Source organism: Salvelinus alpinus, chromosome 27, assembly GCF_045679555.1.
Source record: "Salvelinus alpinus chromosome 27, SLU_Salpinus.1, whole genome shotgun sequence".
Classification (NCBI taxonomy): Eukaryota; Metazoa; Chordata; class Actinopteri; order Salmoniformes; family Salmonidae; genus Salvelinus; species Salvelinus alpinus.
The window spans coordinates 34,712,008-34,733,700 of NC_092112.1; the positions used below are offsets into that span (position 1 = coordinate 34,712,008).

Here is a 21,693-nt window from a genome sequence, read left to right on the forward strand (position 1 = left end):
TTTAACATTGGTTGAATGAGTTCCATTAGATTGTTGGAAGCATTAAGATTACCTTTATTATTCTTTTTATTTAGGGAGGAATTTGGGAGACATAATAATGCGATGCAGATATACTGTACATACTACTATATCAGATATGATAGATGTATAGAGTGGCATTCTCTAATCTGGTCCTGTAGACTTTTGTTCCAGCCCAGTAGCTCTCCAAGACCAGAGACCTCAGCTGTAGGACATTGCAAGCCGTGGGACACCAAGTTGAGAGTTACATGCACAGATTGATATATTGATATTAGTGATAACGTATCAAATGGTAAACTCATTAACTAGAATCGCTGTTGATAGTAATAACAACATTAGCTAGTTAAGTGTTGTATTAAGTCATAGACGATACGCCCTTTTTCTTTGGGGTCAGGAAGCATGATGTCACCCTAAAAAAGTCTGTGATTAGCGAGATGACAGAAGCTCAGTAGGCCCTGAAACCTTTCCATGCCTCTCGGTCAGCCATGACATTCAAGTGATCTCCGAAAGACCTTGGTTGTGTCCCAAATGGCACCCTAATGTAGTGCACTACTAATTTTGACAGAGCCTATAGGGCTCCGGTCAAAAGTAGTGCACTATATAGGAAATAGGGCACCATCCGGGACGCAGGGCCTGTTTGTCATACAGAACGCTGTATCAGGAGAAAAAGGAAAACAAGAAGAAAAAAAACACTGCCTTGACCACAATGAGACCCCAACTACTGTGGACCTTGAGCCCCTCCTCCGTAGTTGTGCCTCTAGACGCTGATCTTGGGCCAGTTTTACATTTTCTCTAGTAATGGTTAAGGTTAATATTGGGGGGAGAGGAAGCTGATCCTATATCTGTACCTAAGGGTAACTTCACCCCTGAGCATCTGGAATAGGTATCATGTCCTCTCTGCACCTCATTAGGCGGTCTGCTACTCTGCTAGAGTACGGCTAATCCAACCGGGTAGAAAGCAGGCAGATGTGGAGATGGCGAGACAGGTTAGTGCAGGGTTAGCGCACCCCTGCCATAGTAGTCATATTCATATAGTCTCTGGAGCCTCTGCATTGAAACTGAAGACCAGAGCAGAGCACAGGCTGATTTGGCTCAAACTGAAAATATGCGCCAGCTCCAGACAAACAGCTGTTCTGTGTCTGTAGCCAGCCGCGGGACCGAGGAAGGGCCACCTCTACACACACACGTGCACACACAATTCTTGAGCACACAGCTGCAAAAGCATGCACATGAAACGAATGCATATAAAACCCAGACAGACAGAGACACACACACACACCATATCCACCCTTCGATTCCTTACCTTTTCCTTGTAGGTCCCTTGCTCTTTCTCTTTAGTTATCCTCTCCTCCTTTTCTAAAAAAACAAGAACAAAACAACTGGATATATCCCCTCTACAATAGACAGTAAGGACTGAATAGGTCATTATGTCTAGACAATAGTATAGTATAGGTAATTACTGTATTCTGGTACTGATAGAATAGAAGACTTAGCTACAGCTGTATTTCAGAGGGAAAAGAGGATGCGACCCCAAATGGCACCATTCCCTATATAGTGCACTACTTTTGACCAGCGTCTTATGGGAGGTAGTACCCTATAAAGGGAATTGGGCGTAATTTGGGACACATCCTTTTTTGTTGGCCCTAGCTATTCAGCCACTTACAACAAAATAACAGCCTAATAAATTCCATTGGTTCAACAGGGCGATGGTGAATTAACATAAATTAACATAGATAAATATATTGAAGGGACGTACAAGTACTTAAATGCTCAACAAAGAGGTTTATGACCATGATGACAGCAGAAAATCTTAAACAAACATTTTTGACCATCGAGGATTGGGAACAATTGGTTCGTTACAGAGCTGGCTAATATGAAAACCTGTTCGGGAACTGCGTCGTAACACGGTGGATCAATATGAATATGTGAATTTTGAATAGGGCATGAGAGGTTTTGCCTTTGTCTGTTCGCTCACCTTTCTGCTCCCTCAGATATTCCTCATTCTGCTTCATCCACAGATCTGTCTTAACTCTCACTTCTTTGTCGTTGAGGATATACTGCAAGAAGCAAGGGGGAAGTAAGGGTTTTAGTAAGGTGCTACAAGGGTAAAGTGCTAGGGTAGGTAGCACGTAGACTAGCAGTTAGAGCGTAGGGCCAGTAATTAAAATGTTGCTAGTTGGAATCCCTGAGCAGACAAGGTGAAAAATCTGTTGATATGCCCTGGAGCAAGGCACTTAACCCTAATTACTCCAGTGCCGTTGTTGATAAAAAAACGTATAATTTTTTTAAACTAGGCAAGTCAGTTAACAACAAACTCTTATTTTCAATGACGGCCTAGGAACAGTGCGTTATTCAGGGTCAGAACGACAGATTTTTTACCTTGTCAGCCAGGGGATTCGATCTATCAACCTTTCGGTTACTAGTCTAACGCTCTTACCACTAGGCTACCTGCCGCCCCATAACGTCTGGCACTCTGGGGGAATTGGGATATGGAACAACAAAAAAGCTCTCATGTAAGGGACATAAGTAGAGGAAGCTTGTGTTTAAAGAAAAATCCTTATGATTTGTGTTAAAAGTATTCTTATCTCAAAAGCACTTAAGAGGAAGAGCATACCCTCTCAATTTCATTATCGTCGATGCCGTCCAGGTCCAATTCCCCGCTCTCCGACTTGCCATCTGAGAAGAGAGACAGAGAACAACACATTTACCAGTCTAATAACAACATTTGTCTTCACATTTTCTGGAAGACAGGGCTCCGTTTAATGTCGTATCAAGGGCAGCATTCCAAATGACACCCTATCCCCAATATAGTGCACTAGTTTTGACCATAAGGCTCTAGTCAAAAGTAATGGACTATATAGGGAATAGGGTGGTACTTGGAATGCAGCCAAAGCCTCCTGTTTTCCTGTTTTTAATAAAGAGTGCAGTTTTTTTTAATTTTATTTGACAGGGACTTGATTTCCATGTTTCCAGGGGGATGGGGGGGAAGGGGCAAAAGGCTTGATTATCTGATAATGATTTCCCCATTTTCTTTTGGTGCCCTCGGAACCTTGCATGCCTTCAGGCGTGACTCTGTGATTACTGCGCAGTCAGGTAATTCATTGGGGAGGGAGGCCATTTTGAAACGGAGAGATAATCTTCTCCGCCTCGCTGGAGTCTGGAGTGTTCAGAGTCTCTGAGACAATGCGATGCTACGCTGTTTAGTATTTACCCAAGTTGCATCAATAATGTAGGCGGACCCCGGGCCGCCTTTGTGGTATACTGTAATTGTCGTAACAGGCTTAGCGGTGAGAGCTGAGAGGATTTTGTTTTATTTGGAGAGATTTTGGAATTGTCTTCCACTGCAATGTGTGTTTTGTATTAATCTCCAGCACCCATTATAATGTTGCATATTCAGGCAGATACAAGGGAAATACACAGAGAGCCTGGTATAATGACTGACACCATTACATATTCATATTGTGTGATGCAGTTCATCAATATGCTCACGTTTATCAGTTGTTTAAATTATGATTAGTTAAATGAATAGTTAAAGTCCAAAGGTAGAACTGAGGAAAAAAACTATAGAAAGTTGACTTGTGGCATAAGAGATCTGGCCTCTACTTAGTGAAAAAGGCTAACAATCTCAAAAGTGATACAGTAAAAATACTCTCCATACAGTCCACATACTCTTTACATAGAAGGACTGGATGTGTGACCAGGACACCACTATAACCAAACAACATAAATAGCCCTACCTAAATAAGAATCTAAATAAGATTCTCCTGTCCCCATAGTTCATTTCACCTCAAACTGTCACTAAGCAACGGTTTGTGACAACAGAGCAACTTTCAAAACCAGCAGCGCACAATCTCATTTGACCCATCTTTTTTTTTCAAACTCTTCCAACGGCTTCCATTTCTAAAAGAGGCATCATCCCTGAAATTCTTATCCCAGGATCTCTTTCTTCTGTTTCTGAGACTCTCCTGACTTCAAAGACTTATTTTGTGTGATAAAGACAAGGTTTGCTGGATCATTAAGAGCTATGAAAATTTTATTTTACCAGGTAAGTTGACCAGGGTTAACACCCCTACGATAAGTGCCATGGGATCTTTAATGACCTCAGAGAGTCAGGACACCCGTTTTAACATCCCATCTGAAAGACGGCACCCTACACAGGGCAGTGCCCCCAATCACTGCCCTGGGGCATTGGGATAATTTTTAGACCAGAGGAAAGAGTGCCTCCTACTGGCCCTCCAACACCACTTCCAGCAGCATCTGGTCTCCCATCCAGGGACCGACCAGGACCCAACCCTGCTTAGCTTCAGAAGCAAGCCAGCAGTGGTATGCAGGGTAGTATGCTGGGATAGTTTAACAGCTTAGCGCAATATCTACTAATAGGGACCTATGCCGATGTTCTTAAGCAGGTTCAGTAAATGTTGAATGTCGTAATGGTAGACTTTGGGAGATGACATCATCATAAACACTGGGGAAACTTCCTGGTTTAGAAGCTCTTTTTGGGAAGAGCCATATGTTATTTAGATGTGGGCCTATAAGGTATAAGACACCTTCACTACATAAGTAGCCACGTAGCATAGATCTCAATTGATAGCTTTGCAACAGAAAAAGGCAACCAGAAACGAGCATTCAAAAGAACGAGCCGTGTGTGCCAAGCTGCCAAGAAGATCAAGGGAACGCCAGAGAACGGGGTTGGTGGAAACCCATCATGAGAAATAGCAGCCTAGATATGGGTCACAATCTGTCAGCCATCTTAGTGCCTTCATTATGCTGTCATTTGGAGGGTTTGGATGGGACACTGCAACGACTGATACAGGACGTCGTACTGTGATGAAAATAGCAGTTGTGGGGGACAGAGAAAGAGAGAAACAAAGAGAGAGAGGCTGAGTGTGTGTGTGTGTGAGAGAGAGGCTGAGTGAGTGAGTGAGTGAGTGAGTGAGTGAGTGAGTGAGTGAGTGAGTGAGTGAGTGAGTGAGTGAGTGAGTGAGTGAGTGAGTGAGTGAGAGAGAGAGAGAGAGAGAGAGAGAGAGAGAGAGAGAGAGAGAGAGAGAGAGAGAGAGAGAGAGAGAGAGAGATTAATTTACAGATCTGGGGATTATCTATCCAAGTGTCACTGTGAATTTCAATCCAAATGACACAACAATATAGAGTATCCTTCTTGGTGACAGATCTAGTCACAGGCAGCTACCATCTTTGGACTGTGCTTCCATGTATAATGGCAACAAAGCTGCCATACCTCAGACTCTCTAACGTTCTGTATGTTCAATCAATTCCATTGTGTATTCCATTCAATTACATTATTTTCAATTAACTTCCAATTCAATGGAGAGAGAGAGAGAGAGAGAGAGAGAGAGAGAGAGAGAGAGAGAGAGAGAGAGAGAGAGAGAGAGAGAGAGAGAGAGAGAGAGAGAGAGAGAGAGAGAGAGAAACCCAAAGACAGACATGAAAAGAGAAGTGAAAGGGGAGGACAATAAAAAGCAGAGCAGAGCAAGATTGTTTCCAGCATATATTTCCAGCATATTGGAAATATCAGTTCCACTCCTCACTCCGAGCAAGCAGTCCACACACAGTCACACACACACAGTATTCCTGTCTGCACGCTACATAGCCCTGTGTCTGTGCAGCTCTGTACTGCCTTGTTGTTGACCCCAAGACGGCCCCTGAACGTGCAGGGAGTCATTTCTGTGCCTGTGTGCATTTGTGGCTAACGCTTACTGGCAGCCCCAACTCCAGTCTTACATACAGTGGCCAGACTGTCTGTTATGTAAGACTGGAGTTGGGGCTGCCAGTAAGCGTTAGCCACAAATGCACACAGGCACAGAAATGACTCCCTGCACGTTCAGGGGCCGTCTTGGGGTCAACAACAAGGCAGTACAGAGCTGCACAGACACAGGGCTATGTAGCGTGCAGACAGGAATACTGTGTGTGTGTGACTGTGTGTGGACTGCTTGCTCGGAGTGAGGAGTGGAACTGATATTTCCAATATTCGAACATTGATGGTGAGAAAGTTCCAAAGGGTAAAAACTTTAATAGTGAGAAACTGGTTACCGAGATTTACCGCCCAACCCCACTCCTGTTTCCTGGGATGAATAAACGTTCATTTTTATTACCTTTTATTTATTCAGGGTAGCCCAATTGAGACCAGTGTCTCTTTCCCAATGGTGACCTAAGTACAAACATTTTCTCACAAACAGGAAGATAAATGTACATTACAAATAAAACAAGAAGAATGAAAATAACCACAAGGCACAACCTCAACACCACAATTTTTACAAATAAACCACTACAATCAATCGAAACAACTGCAATTAATTCATTCAACACTAGAGTCCTAAACTGCACTATCGGCACCAGAGAATTAAGATGCAAGGATTTTGGGGGGTTATTTCAACATTGGGGGGGAACTAAAACTAAAGGAGGATTTAGCTAAATGGTTGAGACCAGAGGGACCTAAATATTTAATCAATCCTTTGAGCAGGTTTGGTAGCTCATTATTTTATGTGTTAGAAACAAAGTTAAGTAAACTGGAATCTTGAGTAGAAGTGATCTACGGGACTTTAAAGAGGACCAGCCAACCTATTGATACAGGATGCAGTGGTGAGTATTAAAACTGTCACCTGTGATAAAGCGAAGGGTGCTATGGTAGACGGCATCCAAAGGTTTAAGAGTAGTGGCTGCTGCAATCTGGTAAATGGTGTCACCATAGTCAAGAACTGGCAGGAAAGTTGACTGTACAATATGCTTCCTGCTATTTAGGGAGAGCCAAGATCTACTTCTAGCTCATCCATATATATATTTTTTTTTGCATAAAATATTTGTTAATCCAAATGCTCAGATATTTATAGGAGAGAACCCGATCGATGGGAGAACCATCCAATGAATAAATATGTAGCCCATCTGAAACTTTTTTTGTGAGAATTGGAGAACAACAGTCTTACCTGCATTAAGTACAAGTTCTAAACAAACAAGGGCTTTCTGTAAGGCAACAAAGTCACAATGCATCTCTAACATAGCCTGGTCAACAGTTGGGGTAATGGAATATATACCAGTGTCGTCTGCATACAGATAGACCAATATTATTTATTAAATTGTAAAGAGAACAGGCCCAGTACCAACCCCTGCGGTAAAACCTTTTGTAATATCCAGGAAACTAGACTTGACACCATCAGAAATCACGCATTGAGTGCTATCTGACAGACGATTCTCAAACCACATGCAAGAAGCCTGATCCAGGCTATTTCACCTAACCTTTGAATGAGAGTGTTTTTGTCAACAGTGTAAAAGGCCTCGGAAAGGTCTATAAATAAGGCAGCACAATGATTTGTATGATCTAAACTATTCAACACATCATGTAAAACAAGCGTAGCAGCTGAAACAGTGTCTAGGTCTAAACTGAATTGGTGCACATTAAGAATAGAGTGAGAAGTAAAAAATATTCTTAGCTGACAGTTGGCCAGGGATTCTAAAACTTTGGAAAGACAAGATCATTTGGAGATTGGACGGTAGTTATCTAAGTCAGAAGGATCTTCTCCTTTATCTGGGAGGACATGTGCTGCTTTCCAGATTTTAGGGATAACACCAGAAACAACTGTCAAGTAAAAAATATGGGTCAATGGTTCTACAAGAACTGGTGCAGGGAACTGCAGTAAGAAGGGATTAAGTGAGTCAGCGCATATGGATTAAAAAAAAACATCAATCTTTAGCAAAGCACTTAGTACATCATAGATATCAAGTAGATGAAATGAAAATAAAGTATGTGAGTCTGTTAGTGCATCATTCTCTACAATCTTTTCTGAGGTGACTAGAGGACTCTCTAGTACAATTATATGAATTCTTTTGAGATTATCCTTTCAAATACGTTGCCAGCTGAAGCAAAATGCACTACAAATGAACATTTTGTTTAGTATGGGACCAGAGACTGTCAAAATCTGCTGGGGCAAGAAGGGGTTGTAGTTTTGTTTCAAAGATTTGACCACTTCCTGAAGTTAGCTGGATTACCACCACTCTCATATACACAATTAAATAAATATGTTGATTTTGCTTTTCTAACCAGATATAGACATTTATTTTTCAATTGTCTGAAGGACTGCCAATCTGATGTAGAATTAGTCAGTCTAGCGTTAGCACAAACTAAATGTATTTCCGGTAATTTCAGACAATTTATGCGTGAACCAAGGATTAGAACTGTTTTCACCCTTAGCATTTTGTGCGGCGCATGTTCATCTGCAACATCTCTTATGCAGGCAATGGGACAATGGTCACTGAACTGATATATCCCATTGGCTGTAAACTCATGAGGGGTATTTCTTAGAATAATATTAAAGAGAAGATTTTCCAGGGTGTTTAAAGTTGGGGCGAGTTGGTTTAGTTATCAGCCGAGTTAGATTTAGCTCAGTACAAATATCTTTAAGCCCATCAGATACCGGAATCAACCAATCCAGATTAACATCGCCCATTATTAATAATTCGGATTTAGCATAGTTAGACAGCAGGTCACACAATTTGATCAGAGCATAAATTATAATACATTACTTCTATGAACAGCATGATGTGAAATGGAACTGTTCAATGATATGCGATGTCTAAATCTGTCCTCTCTACAACCTTCTCTGCTCTACTATCTGCATGATCAGTCATCAACGCTCAGGGTGGGGACAGACAGCTCATCTCAGTATAGAATGCAGTTCACAATGCATGTGTCATCTCATCAGCTGGAACCTTTTCTTCTTGTGTCAGGTACGTTTGCTGCAGAATAGCCTATTCTACTGTTAAAATTAGGACTAATACAGTGCATTCGGAAAGTATTCACACTCCTTGACTTTTCCCACATTTTGTTACATTACAGCCTTATTCTAAAATGTATTACATTGATTTCCCCTCAGTAATCAACACGCAATACCCCATAATGACAAAGCAAAAACAGGTTTTTAGAAATGTTTGCAATTTTTTTTTAATATATATTTTTTTATATCACATTTACAGAAGTATTCAGACCCTCTACTCAGTACTTTGTTGAAGCCCCTTTAGCTGTGATTACAGCCTCCATCCGTCTTGGGTATGACGCTACAAGCTTGGCACACCTGTATTTGGGGAGTTTCTCCCATTCTTCTCTGCATATCCTCTCAAGTTCTGCCAGGTTGGATGGGGAGCGTCGCTGCACAGCTATTTTCAGGTCTCTCAAGAGATGTTCGATCGGGTTCAAGTCCAGGCTCTGGCTGGGCCACCCAAGGACATTCCGAGACTTGTCCCAAAGCCACCCCTGTGTTGTCTTGGCTGTGTGCTTAGGGTCGTTGTCCTGTTGGAAGGTGAACCTTCGCCCCCAGTCTGAGGTCCTGAGTGCTCTGGAGCAGGTTTTCACCAAGGATCTCTCTGTACTTTGCTCCGTTCATCTTTCCCACAATCCTGACTAGTCTCCCAGTCCCTGCCACTGAAAAACATCTCCACAGCATGATGCTGCCACCACTACGGTGGGGATGGTGCTAAGCGTCCAGACGTCCAGACGTGACGCTTGGCATTCAGGCCAAATTTTTTGGGGCAAACTCCAAGCGGGCTGTTATGTGCCTTTTACTGAGGAGTCGCTTCTGTCTGGCCACTCTACCACAAAGGCCTGATTGTAAGTTTCTCCCATCTCCACAGAGGAGCTCTGGAGCTCTGTCAGAGTGACCATTAGGTTCTTGGTCACCTCCCCGACCAAGGCTCTTCTCCCCCGATTGCGTAGTTTGGCCGGCCAGGCCAGCTCTAGGAAAAGTCTTGGTGGTTCCAAACTTATTCCACTTAACAATGATGGAGGCCACTGAGTTCTTGAGGACCTTCAATGCAGCATAATTTTTTTGGTACCCTTCCCAGATCTGTGCCTCGAAAAAAATCCTGTCTCGGCACTCTATGGACAATTCCTTTGTTTTTGCTCTGACATGCACTGTCAACTGTGGGACCTTATATAGACAGGCCTTGCCAATCAACTGAATTTATCACAGGTGGACTCCAATCAAGTTGAAGACACATCTCAATGATGATCAATGCTCAATTTCGAGTTTCATAGCAAAGGGTTTGAATACTTATGCAAATACGGTATTTCTGTTCTTTATTTTTAACAAAAATTTCTAAAAACCTGTTTTCGCTTTGTCATTATCGGATACTGTGTGTAGATTGATGAGATTTAAACACGTTTCTTAAAATCAATTTTAGAATAAGACTGTAACGTAACAAAATGTGGAAAAAGTCAAGAGGTCTGAATACTTTCCGAATGCACTGTGTATCTGAATCCAGTCGACTTATTTTTTAATTGTAAAGATGATTTTTATTATTGCAGCTGCAGAGTTTTAAAACAGCTGCTTTAAATCAGTACAAAATAGATAATCCTGTTCAAGATTGATATATATACTGTACACACATATATGTATATACAGTACCAGTCAAAAGTTTGGATACATCTACTCATTCAAGGGTTTTTCTTTATTTTCACTATTTTATACATAGCAGAATAATAGTGAAGACATCAAAACTATGAAATAACACATATGGAATCATGTAGTAACCAAATAAGTGTTAAACAAATCAAAATAGTAGCCACCCTTTGCCTTGATGACAACTTTGCACACTCTTGGCATTCTCTCAACCAGCTCCATGAGGAATGCTTTTCCAACAATCTTGAAGGAGTTCCCACATATGCTGAGCACTTGTTGGCTGCTTTTCCTTCACTCTGCGGTCCAACTCATCCCAAACCATCTCAATTGGGTTAAGGTCGGGTGATTGTGGAGGCCAGACCATCTGATGCAGCACCATCACTCTCCTTCTTGGTCAAATAACCCTTACACAGCCTGTGTAAGGAGGTGTGCTTTGGGTCATTGTCCTGTTGAAAAACAAATGATAGTCCCACTAAGCGCAAACCAGATGGGATGGCGTATCACTGCAGAATGCTGTGGTAGCCATGTTGGTTAAGTGTGTCTTGAATTCTAAACAAATCACTGACGGTGTCACCAGCAAAGCACTCCCACACCATCACACCGCTCCCTCCATGCTTCCCGGTGGGAACCAGACATACAGAGATCATCCGTTCACCTTCTCTACATCTCACAAAGATATGGCGGTTGGAGCCATTTGGACTCATCAGATCAAAGGACTGATTTCCACCAGTCTAATATCAATTGCTTGTGTTTCTTGGCAAAAGCAAGTCTCTTCTTATTATTGGTGTCCTTTAGTAGTGGTTTCTTTGCAGCAATTCGACCATGAAGGCCTGATTCACACAGTCTCCTCTGAACAGTTGATGTTGAGATGTGTCTGTTGAACTCTGTGAAGCATTCATTTGGGATGCAATTTCTGACGCTGATAACTCTAATGAACTTATCCTAAGCAGCAGAGGTAACTCTGAGTCTTCCTTTCCTGTGGGTGGTCCAAATGAGAGCCAGTTTCATCATAGCGCTTGATGGTTTTTGCGACTGCACTTGAAACTTTAAAAGTTCTTGAAATGTTCCAGATTGACTGACCTTCATGTCTTAAAGTAATGATGGACTGTCATTTCTCTTTGCTTATTTGAGATGTTCTTGCCATAATATGGACTTGGTCTTTCACCAAATAGGGCTATCTTCTGTATACCAACCCTACCTTGTCACAAAACAACTGATTGGCTCAAATGCATTAAGAAGGAAAGAAATTAACTTTTAACTGTCAGACAACGATCTCACTTTTTACTGACATCAACTTGTTTTAGACATGTCTTTCTCTTTTGGAGAAAGGCCCATACCCTTTTGGAGAAAGGCCCATACCCTTAAAACTACACCACCATTTAGTGTTTACTAAACACTATATAGCACCTCTATATATCTATATATACCCCCCCCCCCCCCCCACCGACCCCTTCGTGCCCCCTACCACAGTTTGGGAATCACTGAGCTAGGTACTACCACTAACCAAGACAAGGGAACATGCTAGCCTGAACCCAGAACTGTTTATGTTCAAGACTTATCCATGCTGCCATTCAAGCCAAAGAAGGAGTGGCAAGGAGTGGCATGATAGTACCCAGGCTAGGAACAGGCCGCATTAGAACAGGCCTACAGTAAGGCTGCCTCTTCGACAGTCAGCATATTTCAAGGAAGAGTGTGCTCCAGCTACAGATGTACACTTGACTGAGCATTGTCCCAAATTACATAACAAATTATGTAAATAATTATGAAATATACATGAATCAGCCTTGGCACTCCTGTCGTAACTAACAAACACACACACACACAGGCAAACAAACACACAGACACACACGTAAATATAATTAGCCTAAATATGATTAAAATAATACAAATATTGTTACGTTCCCCAGTTTTCTGTGTTGTGGTATGTATTTGAGTGTGTGTTTCAGGAGATAGCTTCCTGAGTTCTCCATGGCTAATTGATAATTGGAGAGCTGACCACGCCCCCTTGTCAAGAAGCAGCTGACACTAATTACCTTTGCCACCTGAGGAATATAAAAGCCAGTGTTCTGTTCAGGAAAAGAGATCTTTTTTGGAGGGAGAGAAATCATTAGAGAGAGAAGATTTTGGAAAGATTGGAGAGAGAGATCCTTGCTTGAGAATTTGATTGTGATAAAGTGTTGGTTGTTTCTCAGAGATTTGGTATGTACTATATAAGTTGTTGCTGAGGGAGCTGATTGGTTATGTCTTATGTGTTATAGGACGCACTGTTTTGATTATTGAAATTGTTTGTTAATAATTGTTCTGTTTCATTTGTTCCCAGGGGGGAAGGAGAAGGCACTTTGGGAGTGCTTAGGCAAGAGGCATACATATACCCGTAGTATATTCATTGTCTAGGCACACTAGGTAAGACCTGGGCGGACCACCCCCTGTATTTTGGTTAGGGCACCAGGTGGTGCTAAGATAGGTAAGTAGTGGGTAGGCAGGTTAGATAGGAAAGGGGGAAGTTTTGATATTTACTTTCTTTGCTTTGGTTCCGTCCAGCCCCTTTTCCCCATATTACCGTAAGGAAATAAATCCTAGTAACGGTAAAATCTGCCTTTGTCGTCCTTACTCACGTCTACAGTCCATACCTCTTACACTTCACAGGGAGTTGAGTTGCAGCAGGGAGTTGCGTTCCCTCTTCTCAGAGGCGTGCGTAACAATATTCCAAATATTTACCAAAACGTGTTATGATATTACATTTGCAGAAAATTGCCTAGTAATGGTTATAAGAGCTCCTTTCACCTCAAAGAACACAGTGACATTTTAGCGGAAGGTATATAAGGTATATGAGTGCAAGTTTATGTGTGTGGGAGTGTGTGTGTGTGTGTGTGTGTGTGTAGACCATAAGATCATTTCAGGCCACAAGCTGTTTAAAACGTGTGTTGGGAACAGAGCGTAAGATATGTGTGTATCTACCGTATGTGTGTGTATGGGAAGGGATGTTAGTGAATGCATACGCATGCATGAACGCATACACAGTGTGAGATAACAGTACACTCCTGCTCTACACAAAAGGAAAATTAAGCCATTCTCAATCTCATTTAGCAATGTAAAACATTGAGTGCAATCCTACATAATAGCATTGGAAAATAAGAGGAAGACTGCTTTTGGGCTATACAAGGATACATCTGCCGAATAGAAATGTGTAGAAACATTTTACATTTTAGTCATTTAGCAGACACTTTTATCCAGGGCGATTTACAGTTACTGTATTCATCTTAAAACAGCTAGGTGGGACAACCACATATCACAGTCATAGTAGGTACATTTTTCCTCAATAAAGTAGCTATCAGCAAAATAAGAGCTAGTAAGAGGGAAAAGAGTCAAGCGCAAGTGTTAGTTCACAAAAGGCTTTACTACATTTTGGGGGGGGAGGGTTGAGGAGGGGGCGCTGTGGGATTATTTAAGATACTCTTTCTGATGTTTTCGGAAGATGGGCAGGGACTCAATTGGGGTGCTAGGACAGAGCGGTGGGAAGGCCAAGAGGGTGGGAAGGGGGTGGGAAGGCCAAGAGACCAGAGGTGGCAGAATGGAGTACTTGGGTTGGGTGTAGGGTTTGAGTAGAGCCTGAAAGTATAGGGAGGGGCAGTTCCTTTTGCTGCTCTGTAGGCAAGTACAATGGTCTTGTTGTGGATGTAAGCTTCGACTGGAAGCCAGTGGAGTGTGCGGAGGAGTGGGGTAACATGGGAAAACACAAACATTCTAGAAACATTGTACTAATGACTTTCAGAGGAATCCTATTCTATTCACATTGGGCAAATATTATGATATCATATCGCATTGCATTATACAACTACAGTCGTGGCCAAAAGTTTTGAGAATGACACAAATATTAATTTTCACAAAGTCTGCTGCCTCATTTCGTATGATGGCAATTTGCATATACTCCAGAATGTTATGAAGAGTGATCAGATGAATTGCAATTAATTGCAAAGTCCCTCTTTGCCATGCAAATGAACTGAGTCCCCCAAAAACATTTCTACTGCATTTCAGCCCTGCCACAAAAGGACCAGCTGACATCACGTCAGTGATTCTCTCGTGAACACAGATGTGAGTGTTGACAAGGACAAAGCTGGAGATCACTCTGTCATGCTGATTGAGTTCAAATAACAGACTGGAAGCTTTCTAAGGAGGTTGGTGCTTGGAATCATTGTTCTTCCTCTGTCAATCATGGTTAACTGCAAGGAAACACGTGCCGTCATCATTGCTTTGCACAAAAAGAGCTTCACAGGCAAGGATATTGCTGCCAGTAAGATTGCACCTAAATCAACCATTTATCGGATCATCAAGAACTTCAAGGAGAGCGGTTCAATTGTTGTGAAGAAGGCTTCAGGGCGCTCAAGAAAGTCCAGCAAGCGCCAGGACCGTCTCCTAAAGTTGGTTCAGCTGCGGGATCGGGGCACCACCAGTACAGAGCTTGCTCAGGAATGGCAGCAGGCAGGTGTGAGTGCATCTGCACGCACAGTGAGGCAAAGACTTTTGGAGGATGGCCTGGTGTCAAGAAGGGCAGCAAAGAAGCCACTTCTCTCCAGGAAAAACATCAGGGACAGACTGGTATTCTGCAAAAGGTACAGGGATTGGACTGCTGAGGACTGAGGTAAAGTCATTTTCTCTGAAGAAATCCCCTTTCCGATTGTTTGGGGCATCCGGAAAAAAGCTTTTCCGGAGAAGACAAGGTGAGCGCTACCATCAGTCCTGTGTCATGGCAACAGTAAAGCACCCTGAGACCATTCATGTGTGGGGTTGCTTCTCAGCCAAGGGAGTGGGCTCACTCACAATTTTGCCTAAGAACACAGCCATGAATAAAGAATGGTTCCAACACATCTTCCGAGAGCAACTTCTCCCAACCATCCAGGAACAGTTTGGTGACAAACAATGCCTTTTCCAGCATGATGGAGCACCTTGCTATAATGCAAAAGTGATAACTAAGTGGCTCGGGGAACAAAACATCAATATTTTGGGTCCTTGGCCAGGAAACTCCCCAGACCTTAATCCCATTGAGAACTTGTGGTCAATGCTCAAGAGGCAGGTGGACAAACAAAAACCCACACATTTTGACAAACTCCAAGCATGGATTATGCAAGAATGGGCTGCCATCAGTCAGGATGTGGCCCAGAAGTTAATTGACAGCATGCCAGGGCGGATTGCAGAGGTCTTGAAAAAGAATGGTCAAAACTGCAAATATTGACTATTTGCATCAACTTCATGTAATTGTCAATAAAAGCCTTTGACACTTATGAAATGCTTGTAATTATACTTCAGTATTCCATAGTAACATTTGACAAAAATATCTAAAGACACTGAAGCAGCAAACTTTGTGAAAATGAATATTTGTGTCATTCTCAGAAATTTTGGCCACGACTGTACATAAAAATAAGTGTTGCATCAGATCGGCAGATGGCTATATATGACGCATTTCAGGAAGCTAGGTGTATGTCGCACGTCACTACTTCACAAGAGAGACATTTCAACGTATTCTTTTTTTAATCAATTGCGTTTTTTTGGTAGAAATGCCTTCTGGAACATGTGAACTTTCATGGGCCTTAATAACAAACTTGTATTCTATCTGTAAATACAAATAAAACTGTTAAATTACTAGCCTAGTTGATTTAGCCACGGAAAAATACAGGAACCTTCCATGATTGGCTGAGATAACGGATGGAATTGTATGTGCAGGGAGATAAGTTTGGATTGGCTTCTGTCTATAACGTGAGCTGATCAGTGTGTGTTGATAGTCCTTTCTACCTCAGCGCTTTTGAAAGATATAACGTTAGCCATCGAGAACTACAAAAGTTTTGCTACTTTTCACAACAACATTGATGCCCTGAATTTAGCAGCAGCGATCAGACAGATGTTGGAAAAAATTGTGATGGGCTACTTTCTGCACACGCAACGGTCAGTGTGAACCGGAGTGACTTGACACAATGCTGGCCAAACAACATGTATACTGAACAAAAATATAAACGCAACTTGCTAAAATTTCAACAATTTTACTGAGTTACAGTTCATATAAGGAAATCTGCAGATTGAAATCAATTCATTAGGCCCTAATCTATAGATTTCACATGACAGTGCAGTGGCGCAGCCATGGGTGGGCCTGGGAAAGCATAGGCCCGTCCACTGGAGGGGCCCAGCCATTCAGAATAATTTTTTACCAACAAAGGGCTTTATTACAGACAGAAATAGTCCTCAGTTTCATCAGCTATCCGGGTGGTCTCAGACGATCCCGCAGGTGAAGAAGTCAGATGTGGAGGTCCTGGGCTGGCATGGTTACATGGTCTGCAGGTGTGAGGCCGGTTGGACCTACTGCCAAATTCTCTAAAAGGATGTTGGAGGCGGATGGTAGAGAAATTAACATTAGATTCTCTGGCAAAAGCTCTGGTGGATATTGCTGCAGACAGTCAGCATGCCAATTGCACGCTCCCTCAAAACTTGAGACATCTGTGGCATTGTGTTGTGTAACAAAACTGCACAGTTTAGTGGCCTTTTATTGTACCCCAGCCCAAGGTACACCTGTGTAATGATCATGCTGTTTAATCAGCTTCTTGATATGCCACACCTGTCAGGTGGATGGATTATCTTGGCAAAAGAGAAATGCTCAATGTAAACCCGTTTTTTGTGCGTATGGAACATTTCTGAGATCTTTTATTTCAGCTCATGAAACATGAGACCAACGCTTTACATGTTGCATTTATATTTTTGTTCAGTATAGCTATAAACAAAACTGAGTTAAATGGTTCCTGTCTGCCGTGAAGTGTTCATCCATGTATACTGGTAAGAGTCTAGCTACATCTTCAGATATTATACGTTTCTAATTTTGTCAGAAAGTCATTTTCATTGCAAGTTAAAGCCTACTGTGAGCAAGCTAGCGAACGTTAGCTTGCTTGCTGGCTCACTAGCTAATGTTAAGTGTATGATCTGTGTAGTAATATTATTTGAATCAGAAATCCAATTGTATTTCTAGTTATAGCCTAATGTTAGCTAGCTAACATTGAACCTAGTTGGTTAGCTGTAACTGTAGCTACATGCAGTTTCATACTACAGCTATGACAATGTTTGTTTTGTAGTAGTATGAGTTGGGATTATGCCGGTTCATTGTTTAGCTAGCTAGCCAACTAGCTACATGTCTAAACAATAGACTCTACTTCGCCAGATGATTACATGACCATCAAGTTAACCAGGTGTGTCTGGGGGTGATTACGGCCATCTATTGCATTTCATTAACACGTGTACATGTCTATAGACAATAGGGACCCAATTTAGACAAGTGTGTCCGGTAAACATCATCTAATAATTATAAAATATTTATAAAATATTTTTATTTTGACACTTTCTGTTTTTGATATGGCTACCATGCAAGAAACCATTTCACTGTACCGTTCACAACTTCTGTATCCTGTTCATGTGACAAATAAACATAGATTTTATTATATATAGTGTGTTTACCAGAGAAAGTAATGTGAAGAACAACATGACCTGCACCAAAGTCAGATTATGATATACAGTGCCTTCGGAAAGTATTCAGACCTATTTACTATTTCCACATTTTATTACGTTACAGCCTTATTCTAAAATTGATAAAATAAATAAAAATCCTCAGCAATCTAACCCATACTGACAAAGCTGAGACATGTTTTTAGAAATTATTGCAAATGTATTAAAAACATAAAACATAAATACCTTATTTAGGTAAGTATTCAGATCCTTTGCTATGAGACTCGAAATTGAGCTCAGGTGCATCCTGTTTCCATTGATCATCCTTGAGATGTTTTTACAACTTGATTGGAGTCCACCTGTGGTAAATTCAATTGACTGGACATGATTTGGAAAGGCCATCACCTGTCTATATAAGGTTCCACAGTTGACAGTGCATGTCAGAGAAAAACCAAGCCATGAGGTTGAAGAAATTGTCCGTAGAGCTCAGAGACAGGATTGTGTCGAGGCACTGATCTGGGGAAGGGTACCGAAACATTTCTGCAGCATTGAAGGTCCCCAAGAACACAGTGGCCTACATAATTTTTAAATGGAAGAAGTTTGGAACCACCAAGACTCTTCCTAGAGCTGTCCGCCCGGCCAAACTGAGCAATCGGGGGAGAAGGGCCTTGGTCAGGGAGGTGACCAAGAACCCAATGGTCACTCTGACAGAGCTCGAGAGTTCCTCTGTGGTGATGAGAGAACCTACCAGAAGGAAAACCATCTCTGCAACACTCTACCAATCAGGCCTTTATGGTACGTGGCCAGAAGGAAGCCACTCCTCTGTAAAAGGCACATGACAGCCCACTTGGAGTTTGCCAAAAGGCACCTAAAGACTCTCAGACCATGAGAAAATCTCAGACCATGAGATTCTCTGGTCTGATGAAACAAAGATCGAACTCTTTGGCCTGAATGCCAAGTGTCCCGCCTGGAGGAAACCTGGCACCATCCCTACGGTGAAGCATAGTGGTGGCAGCATCAGGGACTGGGAGGCTAGTCAGGATTGAGGGTAAGATTAAAGGAGCAAAGTACAGAGATTCGTAATGAAAACTTGCTTAAGAGCACTCAGGACCTCAGACTGGGGCGATGGTTCACCTTCCAACGACCCTAAGCACACAGCCAAGCAACGCAGGAGTGGCTTCGGGACAAGTCTCTGAATGTCTTTGAGTGGCCCATCCACAGCCTGAACCCGATCTAACATGTCTGGAGAGACCTGAAAATAGATGATCAGCAACGCTCCCCATCCAGCCTGACAGCGCTTGAGAGGATCTGCAGAGAAGAATTGGAGTAACTCCCCAAATACAGGTGTGCCAAGCATGTAGCATCATATCCAAGAAGACTTGAGAAGTAATCGCTGCCAAAGGTGCTTCAACAAAGTACTGAGTAAAGGGTCTGAATACTTATGTAAATGTAAGCTTATTATTTTTAATAAATTAGCAAAACATTATAAAAACTGTTTTGGCTTTGTCATTATGGGGTATTGTGTATAGATTGATGAGGGAAAAAAACATTTTAATACATTTTACAATAAGGTTGTAACCTAACAAAAAGTCAAGGGGTCTGAATACTCTTCAAAGGCACTGTAGGCCACGGACTAGATAAAAATACACTTTATCTGGAGTTTTTCCTTATTGTAGGCTACTACTTTTGCCACTTTTAGTCTTAAAATCTTTGGTTGTTTACTACGCTACTCACTCTGTTTAGCACATGGCTTCACATGTGAATCCTTAAAGAGATGGGTGCGGCTAAGGCTTAAGAGAGTGTGAACAATGCTTAATGGGTGTAGAAAATTAAGAACTCTCCAGTAGATGTACCAAAACATTCAAGGGACATTTTCTCAAAAGTGGGGTTACAAGTTTATCAACTTTCAAAGCAGAATTACTGTACCATTGTTCCTCAACTGCAGTGTATGATATACACATTTCTAGCTCTGAGTATCTACTTTTATGCAATTTAAAAAACACAATTTAAAATGTTGCTACATCGGACCAGATCCAGGTGGTGGGTCACATATTTGTAACATGACACATTACTGGGGCATGTAAAGCTCACCCCACACCTTTCCCCCCTATCCCCTTGCTCCCTCCCCTCCCCTCCCCTTCAACATTCTCTCATTTATAAGCATAAAATGTTTCTCAGGACAATATCCAGGCTTATCTGCTTTGTAACCCTAGTATGTTTTCTGCGTGACAGGCCCTGAGTGTAGCTGATGTGTGTGTGACTGTGTACACCAGGAGGGGAGAAAGAGAGGCAGGTGCCGCTTGCTTGTCTCCCTTCCTGTCAGTTGTCATCCGTTCAAGGCGAGCTCCTCTGTGGTAAGCTGTCAGTTCCACACACACATTTAGATACAGTGTGTACACACACAGAGACACACACAAACACTGCATATTCTGTCTCAGGAACCACAATAAGATATAAGAAATAGCAAATCTCCTGAGATAACACTGCAAAAAAGACAAGCCGGAACAGTGTTTCCTGTCCCTTTAAGATGGAGGCCAGGTGGTACGGCAGAGCGGAGCTGCAGCTGTACTGTCACTGGCAGGGGGGTAGGCAGGTTGGCCGGAGCAGCTGTCTAATTACATCACGGCAGGAGGTCAGCGCATGGCCAATCACCCTCCTTCGCCGACACACCTTGCAGCTCCAATAGAGGACAGAGGGAGAGAGGAAAGGACCGTCTGCATGGACAGCGTAATAGAGACCTAGAAAGTCACTCAATGACGTTGACCATAGTACTACTTTCTGCATTGAAAAGGAACGTGAGGAAGGTCTGCACCCAATATTTGCAGTGAAAGAAAGGAAAGTCTTTAGTGAGAGCTTTCGACAACACATGGCTAGAAGCCAGGCCTGGCTAAACATGCATTTGAAGTACCAAATACATATTTGTGAAAATCTTATAGTAAATAATTTTGTGTTTCTTCAAAAACACATTTAAGAGGTACCAGTTCCAGAGTTCATGTAAGTCTAGTCTATATTAGGAAATATTGCAACTAGCTGATAGGAGCATATTGGCTCAAAAGGCAGAAAACCTGATTCAACAAGCAGACGGTATAGCCACTAGTAGGAATACCATCAAGTGAACCACTGTCTATGCTTTCCCTTCAGACTACAAGCCACACCATTTGCATGTTACACCCTGATGTCAACGTAAAATGCTTTGGTGTCACTCAGGGAGACGTACTCGGGCCAAACTCATTTTGAGAGATTAGAATCCATAAACATTGTTGGTGTTGCATTTGTTGGTTTGTAAAAGTAATTCACATTGTAATTTTTTTACTATAAAAGTCAGTCAACACTGTTTACATTTAATTTGTTAATTTCATTGGGGTAATGGAAAAAACGCTCAGAGGTGGGGTGTGGGAGGAGTTGGGCAATTGTACCATCATTTTGATTGATTGTGTTGTTTATGTGATTGAAATAAAAATGAATTGTTTGCAAAGAAAGAAAGAAAGAAAGAAAGAAAGAAAGAAAGAAAGAAATTCAGGCCGAATCGGGAGGATTGGCAACCGTAGCCTCAAACCCACGTTGCAGTACACCACCAAGCGAGGGTTGTAATTCACAGAGACGGTTTGTCTGTGAGGTAAATTCTGCTAAACTCAGCCCTGTAGTCTAAGAGTCTGCCACAGTTTTATTCAAAATGTCAGAGTTCACATAAAGTTAATGCCAAACCTCGTTTTTAAAAAACAGTCTACAACAAAAGACAAGTTTGCTCAAACCCTGCAGAATATAACCATGTTTCACTGGTCTTGGATTGGATTTACTG

General features: G+C 42.0%; 1 protein-coding gene across 3 annotated transcripts in view; it reads right to left on the reverse strand.

The window, feature by feature from the left end:
* brf1b (BRF1 general transcription factor IIIB subunit b) overlaps positions 1 to 21,693 on the reverse strand; it is a 134,034-nt gene that overhangs the window by 38,394 nt on the left and 73,947 nt on the right. For all 3 annotated transcript variants that reach the window (XM_071370415.1, XM_071370414.1, XM_071370417.1), the window contains 3 exons: positions 2,633 to 2,694; positions 1,994 to 2,075; positions 1,322 to 1,374 (listed from right to left, as the gene is read on the reverse strand). In XM_071370415.1, coding sequence (XP_071226516.1) covers positions 1,322 to 1,374; positions 1,994 to 2,075; positions 2,633 to 2,694 — 197 coding nt within the window. The remainder of the gene's footprint in view (positions 1 to 1,321; positions 1,375 to 1,993; positions 2,076 to 2,632; positions 2,695 to 21,693) is intronic.